This window comes from Sebastes fasciatus, chromosome 6 (genome assembly GCF_043250625.1).
Source record: "Sebastes fasciatus isolate fSebFas1 chromosome 6, fSebFas1.pri, whole genome shotgun sequence".
Taxonomy (NCBI): Eukaryota; Metazoa; Chordata; class Actinopteri; order Perciformes; family Sebastidae; genus Sebastes; species Sebastes fasciatus.
Genome location: NC_133800.1, coordinates 10,900,804 through 10,914,209, shown reverse-complemented (window position 1 = coordinate 10,914,209; position 13,406 = coordinate 10,900,804). Strand labels below are relative to the sequence as shown.

Below are 13,406 nucleotides of genomic sequence, written 5' to 3'. Positions count from 1 at the left end.
TGGCAAGACAAAGCGGTCACAGAGAGGAATCTGACCACAGATGTCAAAGGTCAGCAACACGTGCATGCAAAGGGGTTCACGTTTCACCTCCCACTTCTTAGCTCACTCTCTGAGTATTTCCTCTGGGTGGACTGGCTGGTACTGAGGTTACCATCACCGGAGAGGGCAGCGGTGCCTCTACATGCAGCCTCATAAGCACTAACCACACACACAACCCACACTCCCCGCGACACCCTGCGACATGCCGTCATGGCTGCCATTACAGACCAGAATGTGTGTTTGTGAGTCACCAGATTACCACTTCCAGATGATAAGGCAAGGCGGGGCCCGTGGGCCCGGCTGGGGCTGGCTGGGGCTGGCTGTGCTTTACGTGCTCAGAGCTCACATCACTTCTTTAAGTGAAGGGATAGGTGGGTCTGATTTTATTTTTTTTCCCAGCTACTATCCGGTCGGTGTATCTTTTGGTTATTCGATTTTTTGTCTTTCACAAACGGATATTAAAAAACAAACAAAATTGTGGTTATTTGATTTTCATTTTAAAATACAAAAATTAACATTGAAATACAAGACGTTTTTCTTTATTGGGGTCAAAAAGGGATGAACTAAACTTAAAAAAAGGATTGATTTTCATTTTCTATTTCTAAAAACAAAAAATAAAATCACTAGAAGACAGAAACGAAAAAAAAATGCCTGTTTTTTCATATTCTGCAACCGGAAGTTGCCATTTACAAAGTAAGAGCGTGTATGAGGACGGTGCTGCGACATGACATGTCTTCTTCCCTAAGACACACTCTCTTATTGTTTCAAAAAACTACGTACCGATCCATGTCCATCACCTTCAGTTACACAGCCGGCACCGTGCTTCTTTTTCTCTCTCATACACAGCACCGTTCTCATACGCGCTCTTACTTTGAAAATGTGCAACTTCCGGTCGCGGAGTATGAAAAAACGGGCGTTTTTTTGTGTCTTTATTTTTTGTTTTCAGAAATAGAAAATGAAAATCAACCTGTTTTTTACGTTTAGTTCATCCCCTTTTTGACCCTGATAAAGAAAAACGTCTTGTATTTCAATATTAATTTTTGTATTTTAAAACGAAAATCAATTAACTAATTTTTTGTTTTTTAATATCAGTTTGTGAAAGGAAAATCGAATGACCAAAAGATACACTGACCCTATCCCCGCTCGACTCCAGACGTCTAGACCTCTCCAGCTGTGCTTGCTGGAGAATCGCAATCTTTGCCATATGTCCATGTAAACCTCTGCCCAGGAAGTCAGCTGGATGTATCTGCTCACACAATAACGGCTTTAAAGGGGGACTCATTCACAGGTCTATTGGGGAGAACTACTGTACCATGTGAAAACAGTTCTATGAAGCCTCTTTGAGAAGTGATCTCACTAGACCTGTAGCCCACTCCTCACAGCTCCAGGCTACATTAGCCGCTACCATATGACACACCCGAATCACTGACCCAAACTGTCAGCGATTGAGTTGCTTTGTGGGTAATGTATGCATCAGGTTTTGACATGGAAGAAGAATATGTGGAATAAAAAAAGACGATATGACTGGTTCTGCTGCATCCACTATCCATTGTGAGTCTGACAATGTTACAGGAGTGCAGTGCTACACCGGTGCTCTGTAGGTTCACACTGTAAACCTGCACTAACTGATTTGTTTTTGGCCACTTGGGGGCAGTAGAAACAAGTTGCGAACACCACATTGACATATTATCACCTTTTAAAGGAGTATGTAACATTTAGGGGAATCAATTAGCAGAAATGGAATAAAATATTAAGACTAATGTATAATCACCAGAAAATAAGAGTCGTGTTTTCGTTAATTTAGAATGAGTCATTTATATCTACATAGGGAGCGGGTCCGCCATGTTTCTACAGTAGCCCAGAACGGACAAACCACTGTGTTAACTTTCCCTGCTTGGGCCGGAGTCGATGACGTTACTCACTCCGGAGTTAACCCCAGCCGTCACTCCACTCGGCCGCCAGGAAACAAGACGCAGGAAACCTCTGTTGGTCTGGAGGAGCTGTTCTCAGAGCTAAACTAACTCTGTCTTCTGCTCCACTCACTTGTTTGTTCACACACATTCGCCAAAACTCCCTCTCTGTGCTATTCTCCAAATGATCTACCTTCACATTTTCACATCGGCCACCGTAGTTCTCCTACAAGCTTGGCACACTCCAACTTCACCGCTAGATGCTGCCAGATGCTGCCAGATGCTGCCAGATGTTGGACACTGGTCCTTTAAGTTGATATGGTGAACGTATTAGCAAACAGCTGCTAAATGCTCCACTATGTTCACCAGCTAGTCACTAACTCTGTCACATGTTTGATGCTGAGCAGGTAGTGTTATTAGATTATAGATATAGATTTTTGCTGAAAACAGCTGCCTGCTGCAGCTGAAAACAACAATATGAGAGCGGTGCGAGTGAATGAAAACAGACAGATAAACAATGAGCTGAAACTCACTATAAAGCTTGAGATGAGCTGCAGTGACCCCTTTCACATTGTTTTCTCATGGTCATTTGATACCTTGTTATTATGAAAATATTGATTATAGAAGCTTTAATGAAGTCTTCAGTCAGAGTACGTCTGACAAGCTCAGGGACTCAATTAGAATACACTTGTTTTCAATTCAAGCCAACCACAACAAACTCTACAACCGTACAGTTGCTGTTGGAAAAGAAAGCAAAGCTGTGCTCTGCTGAGATGTACTCACATGTTTTGAGGCCATTATGAAAATGATAGATTAGTCTTTAAAGAGGAAGAGGAGTGGGTCAGAGAGAGAGAGAGAGGCAGAGAGTTAGCTCTGGTTTGCGGTTTGCTCATAACATTGGAATGTGGATTCATGAGGCGTGCACAGCGAGCAGAGAGATAGCGTTCTGTTGTTGGTGGTGATTAGGTTGGAGCTTATTGGCCGGCCCAGAAAGAGACGCTCCGCGGAGCCTTTCAAAAGGTCCAACCAGACATCTCTGACAGTTATGAGTCAAACACCTAACAATTACCAGCTTAATTTCACTTTCGCCGACACTCTTTGACTGCAGGCTATTTAGAAAAGACTGTTATTAAAACAAGAGTGACTATGGGTTACTGACAGTAAGTGCACAGAGCCAAACCCCAGGATGGATTTATTGTTTAAAAGGGGAATCGGGAGTACTATAAGCCTGTGAAAACGTAATCGTATAATATTTTCTGTGACTCTGGAGGAGCTTTGTCAAGTCTGAAAGAAAAACTCCAGTGATGTCATCAGGGTTATGTTGGGTTATCTTAGAGTCTAGAAATTGATATAGAAAGCATGCATTACAAACTGGGGGTGTGAAGTTTGAGAGTTGGGAATTTACCATGCAAGAAGGGTCTTATGAAATTGGGTTGTATAATGGGAAATGTAGCGGTTTTGGAACTTGACTGCATTGACTGGCAGTGATACCACTGTTCTCCAGCTGTGCACGGCTCCCTCTCGTGCACCAGGTGCTGTATAAAGTATGAACCTTATGACCTTTTCCATACCGGTCTCCATGCGCAAAGACGCAATGGCGGTGGTGTGTTTTACTATGACACAACCTAGATTGAATATGCTACTGGAGGTCCGGCAGCAGTTGCGCTGGGAAGGTCCGATGACATCATTCTGCATAATAAGTAGCCATGTGCTTCTGTTTACAGCTGTGTGAGTCTGTGCTCAGCCGGTCAAATTCATGGCCATTAGGGAGCATGTCGTGGAAAGCAAAAAAAAAAAATCTAACATGCTAAACTTTCTGTCGGGACGTAGTGAGGCGTCCCAGACGGGGCGTCGGTTTTCGTGTACTACACGCTACACGAGATAAAACGATCGAAATACACCACACTCATTTATCGTTCCCGATCCGAGTCGACACCCTACGACGGCCGTGTCGGGCTATAATCAGGCTGATATTGTGTAGTAACAGACACCTTTGTCTTAATGGCAAAACCCCATAACTTTAACAGTCAGATGAAGGCAGTAATGTTACGTACATTCCACATCTGAACAGGGTTTTTGACACTTCAGGTGTTACAAAAAAAAAAAGATCATAAAACCCAGCGTGCAAGATGTGAGCAAACAAATGTCTTTTGGGCAGACGGTAATAAAGATGTCACGAGAAACAGCTCGAGTTAAACGAAAGGGCTACAAAGCCTTTGTGCGTAAGATGTGAGCTGTTTACCTCTACGTGGTTGGGCAGCGTGTTGACAAATTTAAATCCCGGGATTCTCTTGTCGCTGCACACCACGCCCACGTCTTCACTGTGTTTGCAGTCCGAAACTCCGATCCCATTGGAAGGACAAAGCGCCAAGGTCTTTTCTTTGCCAGTGCAGTGGAGATTGTCGAACCAGATGGGTCCTGATGAGACAAAAGAGAAATTCATCAGTGCTTCCGTGGGGAGGGATTTTCCCTTTAAGTAGTGGAAACAACAGAAAAATGGATTTCTCTTGAAGGCTGACCTGGTTTCTACAAAAAAAAAGCATTTATCATGAACCAGTTTCCAGTGAATAAAAATAAGTCGTACATTGAAAGATGCTGCACTGCAGTTCCATCAATACACTGCAGGTTCAGGCAGTATTGGCCTTATAATAAAATGAGATGTTACCCATTTTTATTGTGAGGAATATGATGATATTTGTTAGAGTACATATCATATTAGAGCCTTTCTCACTCCCAACTCGTCAAAATATGGTAGCTTGGTCAGTGGCCCTATGCTTCAAACCACGACGCTGTACGTGGCTGTAGTTATGGCGGGAGTAAAGGAGGAAGTCAGGTTACGTAGAATTTAGAGCGATAAAGAGTAACGGATGGTACAGCACTTTTACCCAGGAGACCAGAGTTCATGGCCCGTGTGAAACCAATTTGACGTTACGTAGGTTACGTAACATTAATACGTTGTGCATGTAACGTACTTAACTACATAACAAACATACTTATTTTAACCCAAACCACGATCTTTTCCTTAACCTAACCAAGTACTTTCCTGTGAACACGGAAATATATTTTGAGAAGTGTGTCCATGTAACGATTAGAAATTGCCACGTGGAAAGCTGGTGTTAGAGGAGTACGTAGAGCGTTGTGGTTTGAAGCGTAGGGCCACTGGCCAAGCTGCCGTACTTGACGCGTAGGGATTGAAAACGTGTTGCATGTGTTTCCACTCTGACAATAGGAAAAACATTAATGTAACAGTGCTTTACTCTGCCTACCTATTCCTTTCCCATATTTCGAGGATGGTGACCACGAGATGGCTTCCAGGTAGCCCAGCTCCCTGCACACCACCTGAGCGGCGTGGATGGTGAAGTCATCATCACAGACGGTGCCCCATTCGTTGTTGTAGAAAACCTCCACGCGACCCTCGTTGTGTTTCCTCTTGTCGCCCGCCAAGCGTAGCTGAATCCTGGGCGTGTCTGGCGTCAGCTGGGGGGCGGAGTACTGTTCCTGTTCTGGGTTGGGGAAGCCCGGCGGGTAGCCAAGGTGTTCGTACTGGGCAAGAGCCAGCTCGAACAGCACTAAAAGGATGACAGTGCAGCAGGGCAGACACCGGCTGGGCAGCATTTTGGTTGGAACTGATGAAAAGACGAAAAAGAGAAAAGCACTTTCAGATGGTTCTTCACAACGGTGCCTTCTGTTTATCTGACAGGAACCAGACTGAAGAATAATTAATTAAAGGAGCACTCCACCGATTTTACACACTGAGGACTAATATGTAACTAACTGGGGATATAGAGTTTATTTCTGACTCTGCTGCTTTTATTTTTTTTATTTTATTATTTTTAATAACAACAGATTAAATCACTATGTAATGTGAAAGTTGTACTCTGAAAAAGACTCTGCAGTTCCCGTAGTGTTCATTTTTGGTTTTAAGAGTCTGTAGATGTACTGTTCTGTACTGTTCCCCCTCTCCGCCCTCATCAACATCATTTCCAGCAAGAGCCGGCAGCTGTTTTTAATGAAAATGCTCTGATAAACCTACTGTATGCTTCCTGCCTACAGTATAGCACCACACAGCAGACAACTTTAGCAACTAGCCGGTGGTATTTAGAATCTCAAAAGCCAGATATTTCTCACAGGAGTTGGTGGAAAACCACAAAGCTAAAAGGAGAGTGAATATTGGACTTAAACAGCACCAAATAAATGCTGATGTTACTCTGCTGGCTGCATAAAAGCCCAACTGTTTGCTAACGTTTGCTAACACTACTTCATAAAGTGACAATATGTCAATGTTGTGTTACAGCCTCTGTCACTGAAAATCTGTTAATGCAGCTTTAAAGTAATTATCTGCTAAATCTTTGCTTTTATGATTTTTGAAATGTAATACTAATTTGCAGCCAGTTAAAGGTACTATATTGAACAATTTACGTGTTTTGATCGCTTTATATCACAAATGTGTGTACAGATTGTAACGGAACTTAAAAACGGAGACCTTCCCCGACTTTCTCGGTTGCCTATAATAACAGCCTGTGGACGGATTTCTATGTAAAGGACTCTGGACTGTTTTACTGGGAAATTATTATTCATTATTCATATGCCAAAGAATATGACGTTTATTCGCGTTTATTCAGCTCCCCTAAAGCGCCAACAGTGTGCAGCTAAAATACTGTCTTGAGTGCTGTCTTAAGCTATGTTTGGCCAGCTTGCTATAACTTACAGTAGCTATGCTGCATGGATCTGCTTGGTTGCTTCATAACATTAGCTGATAAACTAATTTTGCTAGCTGCAAGCTAGTTAGTATCATGGAGCCAGTGGTCCAAATAAAATATAGGAACATTACAGAACATTATGTAAGGGATAATGGCCGACGAGCTGTCCATTATCAGGAATTAATGGACTACGTGGAGTGACGTCAGGATGCTGACTGCAGTTCGCTTAACGGCCAGAGGTGTCATTAATAACAAGGATCTTCTGAAAGTTACATATAGTGCCTTTAAAAGGCGCTGTCCAAACATGTGTTTTTATACCTTTTCAAAAAACTGCACATTGTGATTGAGTAAATGGTAAAGGTACAGTATTATGTCCTATGCAGCAGAGGACTCTTCACACCCTCTTAGGTCTTTAAGACAGCGAAAGGAAACATTGTCATAACCGGCTACAGCTTGAATTATTATTGTGATATGTCAATACGTAGATGGTACAAAGTAGAGAAATATGAATTTATGTGAAACAGTAACACCATTATTCAAATTATTGTGTGTCAACAGATGATCATCCAATAGTTTTTTTTGTGATAAGTTCAGAAAATGAGTCCAGGAACAGCTGGGCTCAAGCCTGAAGCAGAGCTGCAGGGTGACATCATGCCAAACTCCCACAGAAAAACACCTCTGCTCTACCTCCCCTCTAAAAAACGATGAAGAATAAATCACAATTCCAAGTCAGGATCATATAACCCAAGAGTTCATGGTCGGACACAACGTGACTCAATATCTATCTACACACAGCTGAATCATCCGCAGACTCGTCAACAGCTGTGTTTCCCCGACTCATTAAATGTTTAATGCTTAAAAAGCTAAAATCTTGTGCTTTTGTGTAACAACATGTGGCGGGAGACAGATGATCCTTCAGCTGCAGGGTTTCCACTTTGCTCATTGTAACGTGGCAGTGGTTACACAAGCTAGAAACAGCACACACACACACACACACACACACACAGACACATTACAAAATGAACAGATGGAATGAAGCCCACAGCCTCTGGGTCTGCGTACAATGTGTCAGTCCTCACAGCGATGCTGTCATCAGAAAAACATGGTCAACATCTAAACTATAGGTTCAGTTCAGGTAATGCTTGGAGAAGTGAACTTTGTCTCCAGACAAGCTCATTTCTGAATGTAAGATATAAAAACAACAACAACGAATGATCCCTTTCATGATTTCTCAGGCGTAAGAGTATCCGTTATACGACAGGACGAGGACTGGACAAAAGCTGCAGCCACTTAGCAACATCGGATCAAAACAAGAGGAACACATCCAGGACGTTCTGGCTCCTCTTTGCATCGAGCACAAAACATAATGTCCAGAACTTCCCTGAAACTTCCCTGAACCAGAGATCTCGAAATCTGAAACCTCTGCTGCCTTCTGCTCAAGAAACACTGGCTGATGTTTCTGGAGAGAAGAAATCATGCTCAAACAAAATGTAGATGAAATCCTCTTTAAAAAACTCTTATAGTCTCAGTGGCATCGTGCTGTAAGGAAGGTGTATATAGGTATACTTCACCTTCATGGAAGTCAGACAGGAGTCCCACCTCCTGCTGGAGGGGACTATGCTTTGGTTGAAAAGGTCAAATGTCAGTTTAGTAAGAATGCCCTGTTCTGAAACACTCTTAGCTTCACAGAGACACTGAAATACACCAGTAAGGACCAGTTTGGACTGGAACAGTTTCTCTATGGCACAATGTCTTTTGACAGACCTTTTTTAAAATCATTATGACCAAAACAAGAAAAACAACCTGACTGATATGAGGAGAATGTTGTTTCTTAGGTGCATGTTGATATAATAAGACTTTTTATCCGATCATGTCGATTATTTTCATTATAGATTATTTTCAGATCAATCTATCGTTAAATCAAGTAAATGTCAGAATACCCAAAAAAAAGCTCATTACCAGTTCCACAGGCTATAAAGTGACATCTTCACATTGGGTCTGACCAACAACTAACTGGAAGCCCAAATGAAGCTGTTATAAATGTATAATACAAAACAGAGAAAAAAGCAGCAAATCCTCACTTTGAAGATATACTGAACAATACAGCAACATGTCTGGTATTTCTTGATAATGACTTCAACAATTAGCAACAATTTTCAAAATTATTGACAATAAATCTTCGGACTATTGACCAATTAATAACTGACTAATAACTAATGTAATTGCTCAGAGGTAAAGCACAATTAACACAATACAGATTTGTTTAAATGGAGTAAAAACTGACCTAAAAAAAGACTGTTTCTATAATTCTAGCTCACATTTTATCATTTGCATTACCACAGATTTTAGAAAAACAGGACAAAGCATGATGTAAACAGGTCACACTCAATGCAAAACCTGCAGCAACACCATCAGACATCAGACCATCAGACAAACACTATAGATCTCAGTAACAGTAGATCTCAGTAACAGTAGGTCTCAGTAACATCAGGCCTTTAGCTGGGATTATTGTTGAGGTAACTTTTGCATGTTTTCAGGCTGGAGTTGAACTTACTGTCCGGGTCCTGGTCCTGGTCCTGGTCCGTCCTGGTCCTGGTGCTGAGCGCTCCTGCAGGCTGCAGTAACCGAGTGTCAGCTGCTTCTCCTCCTCCTCTCTCAACTTTCACTCCTCCTCATCTCAGACCTCCGGCAGCGGTGGCCCCGCCCCCTGACGCCCACCTTTACGATGACCTCACCAGGAGACGTCCCGGGACCATGATGGGACCAACATGAACTGCTTAAGACACCGAAGTGATGTTTAAACAACCATGTGGAAGACTTAATGGGGCCACATCTATTTACTGGAGGAATACCAGGTGATGGAATGTGATATGCAATAATAAACCACCCGTGTTGGGGTCATTAAATATAGTTGTTCTAGGAGCCGGGTCAGCAACCTGAAGCTCAGGAGCCACATGCAGCTCTTTAGCCCCTCTCCAGTGGCTCCCTGTGGATTTTTAAAAATGGAAATGAATAACTGTTTTTCGTTTACATTTTTATTTTATTTATTATTGTTGTAGGTCTATGGTACGACGGTACGACAGAGTATTAGGGCCACATTGAGGAAAATAAATAAATCTGAGATTTCGAGAATAAATCGTAAGTTGTAATATTACGCAAATAAAGTCAGAAGTTTACGAGAAAAAAAAGTCATAATATTATGAGAATAAAGTCAGAAATTTACGAGAAAAAAAGTCGTAATATTATGAGAATAAAGTCATAAGTTTACGAGAATAAAGTAAGAAGTTTAGGAGACAAAAAAGTCGTAATATTGTGAGAATAAAGTCAGAAGTTTACGAGAATAAAGTAAGAAGTTTAGGAGACAAAAAAGTCGTAATATTGTGAGAATAAAGTCAGAAGTTTACGAGAAAGAAGTCGTAATATGAGAATAAAGTCAGTAGTTTACGAGAAAAAAGTTGTAATATTATGAGAATAAAGTCAGAAGTTTACGAGAAAAGAAAGTCGTAATATTATGACAATAAAGTCAGAAGTTTATGAGAAAAAAGTCATAATATTATGACAATAAAGTCAGACGTTTATGAGAAAAAAAAGTCGTAATATTGTGAGAATAAAGTCAGAAGTTTACGAGAAAACAAAGTCGTAATATTATGAGAATAAAGTCAGAAGTTTACAAAAAAAAGTCGTAATATTATGACAATAAAGTCAGACGTTTACGAGAAAGAAAAGTCGTAATATTATGAGAATAAAGTCAGAAGTTTATGAGAAAAAAAAAGTTGTAATATTATGACAATAAAGTCAGTCGTCTACGAGAAAAAGTCATAATATTGTGAGAATAAAGTCAGAAGTTTACGAGAAAAAAAGTCATAATATTACGAGAATAAAGTCAGAAGTTTACGAAAAAAAAGAAGTTGTAATATTATGACAATAAAGTCAGAAGTTTACGAGAAAAAATTCATAATATTACGAGAATAAAGTCAGAAGTTTACGAGAAAAAAAAGTCAGAATATGACAATAAAGTCAGAAGTTTACGAGAAAAAAAAGTCGTAATATGACAATAAAGTCAGAAGTTTACGAGAAAAAAAAGTCAGAATATTACGAGAATAAGGTCATAAGTTTACGAGAAAAAAAAGTCGTACTATTATGAGAATAAAGTCATAATATTATAAAGTAGTAATTTGTACGTGTTATTTTCTCGTAAAGATATGACTTTATTCTGGAAATCTCAGATTTTTTTCCCCTCAATGTGGCCCCAATACTCCATAGTACATTTGCACTTTGGCCCTCACTGCATTAGACTTATATACTATATACTTAGGCTATAAACTGTGTTACCTTCATCACAATGCTCAAATGTTTTGCTGCTCCAGACAGATTTTTTTTATTTTTCTTTGCCTAAAAGGGCTCTTGATAGTAAAGGTTGCTGACCGCTGTTCTAGGAAGTATAAGAAAGTAGCCTACATTAAAGATGTTCCTTTATGAGGGGCGGAAGTAACAAAAATAATTGATAAAAATGGAGCTGATGAAGATGCATGTAAATTGAAAAATGGAGTGATGAATTATCAAGTGATTTGATTAATTTAAAGCCAATTTGACTAAAGCAGTCGCGATATGATGAGGCTTTTATTCAATTATTTTTTGTTACTTCCACCATTGAGACCACTTTCCTTAAATGATAAATGGCAATTAATAGTGTTGTGAATGATGAATGTAAGCTGGTGAAAATGATGAAACATGACTCTGTTTTCATCATATCATTTTTTATCAATTAATTTGTATTACTTCCAACCCTCATATCCCTTTAACTTACAAAAAAATTATGTAACTACTTACAGTAAATACTGCTAATCATGTATTCGTTGGTAATCATTTTTATTTTACACTAAAATCTTTAAAAAAAGGTCAAAATATAATAAATTTTTAGCCTATTAACAATGGATCATATGAATACTGGTACTTGGATGTGAAGGGGTCGCAATACCCTATACCGGTATTGACGATAACCATGATATTTAAAAAATGAAATACTGATATCATGTTAATAATAGCCTACACATATGATATCATGTAAATAATCCCGCGCCTCTTAAATCCCACTTTTGTACAGTTATGTTGCAGACTATCTCTCTCTCTTCCCTACACTCATATTTTCAGTGTAATTAATTTGCCAAAAAAAGAGACAAAATGCACAATAAACAAAATTAAAGATTAATTTGACTAATACCATTTTCCTTTTTTTCCTATAGATATCGTGATAATAGTTATTGTGAATTCATTAGGCCACAATAATCGCGTAGTGAAAATCTGACAGCCCATGAAAGGGCTCGCTGATGTATCTATGTATCACCTGACTGCAGTCATCTCAGCTCTACAGAGCGTTTTAGCATCTTTCAGCTCATTGTTTTGGTTTCCCCCACAAATTCGTTGTGGTTTATTCTCATAGTGTTGTGGGTCCACTGCAGCAGGCCGCTGTTTTGAAAAAAGCAGCGGCAGGTGAACAACACAAGCTAAAGAGTCCTAAGGGAAAGAGTGGCGACCAAAATGAGCTAAAAATATTGGACTTCCATTCATCAGGTAGCCACAAATGCAACTCCAAATGAATGCTTCTATTACTTCATATCCACTGGATGTGTAAACAGGCAGAGTAATCAAGAGACAAAAAAAGAGACAACAAAGTAAGATTGTGAATTTTTGTTCTCATTCAAATGTAGCATTGCTTCCTCTAAACTCATTAGTAATAAAACCCTGAATATGCTTTGTCGGATCTTTAAGTGCTTTTGGCTGGAAGATGATAATTAAACTAATTGGAGTACGTTCTTATTATTCTCATTCTGGAAATAAGAGGCACAGAGCTGTGCTGTACTGAAGAGGAACACATGTCCATCAGGCATGTAGTTAATTGATATTTTAATTAACTTATTATGAACATGTATTATTGTTTACTATTATACATGTGGCACATTAATATATAGTGACATTAATAGCAAATTGTCTCCATATTCCAGTTATGTCACATCTCTGCCGGTATGCCACACTTCCTTTTTTCCATTTTAACCACCCTCACCTTATTTTGCCGAAAGTCCATGAAGGCATCTTTGACCTGTTGTGTGTAGGAGGCTTTTTTTCCTGCCAATCTTTTAATTTAGCACTGATCAAAAGAGTCCAGCACAAGTATCCTTAAGGTGTGTAAAACCCTTCACTGGACTGGACTCTACTCTGCTGCCACCTTGTGTAAAACAGGACGGAGGATTTGTGTTCTTATACAACAACAACTTTGTGGCACACGAGTGCAACAATTTCAGCTAATATTCCACATCATGTAGCTGTAAAATGATGTGTTTATGTCTTAGTTGTGTTAGGTCAACCTTCTCTTCCAAGATTTTTTTCCTCTCAACATGAACCAGACCACCAGACCAACCATTGATGACTCCGCGATGCAGCTTTGGCAGGGTGTTGTTTTGTTGTTGTTGTTGGAGGGAATCAGTGTGTGTTGTGAGGATAGCTGTGATTGTGTGAAATAAGACAAGACAGATCGAGAATGCAGAACAATTACACAATCTTTTGGCCTCCATAATGCTCGTGTGTGTGAAGTGTCCTGAAGTCATATCATTCAAATGAAAGTTTCAGACGAGGCATGAAAGACAGAGGGCTCTGTTGTGCCTTTGTTGTGTGATTTCTCTAACACTTGTCATGTCTTTCATGAGGGAGGTTTCTTACCATTTGTGGATTTCGTTGCATGTGTTTGTGGCATCGTGATTCC

The 13,406-nt window shown here is 39.9% G+C and overlaps 1 protein-coding gene across 1 annotated transcript in view; it reads right to left on the bottom strand.

The window, feature by feature from the left end:
- The window catches only part of loxl2b (lysyl oxidase-like 2b), a 45,245-nt gene extending 35,888 nt beyond the window's left edge, over positions 1-9,357 (bottom strand). Inside the window, exons 1-3 of the mRNA XM_074637618.1 lie at positions 9,204-9,357; positions 5,216-5,575; positions 4,192-4,367 (exon numbers count right to left, since the gene is read on the bottom strand). Of these exons, the coding sequence (XP_074493719.1) occupies positions 4,192-4,367; positions 5,216-5,564 (525 nt within the window). The 5' untranslated portion in view covers positions 5,565-5,575; positions 9,204-9,357. The remainder of the gene's footprint in view (positions 1-4,191; positions 4,368-5,215; positions 5,576-9,203) is intronic.
- Between the last annotated feature and the right edge of the window lie 4,049 nt (positions 9,358-13,406).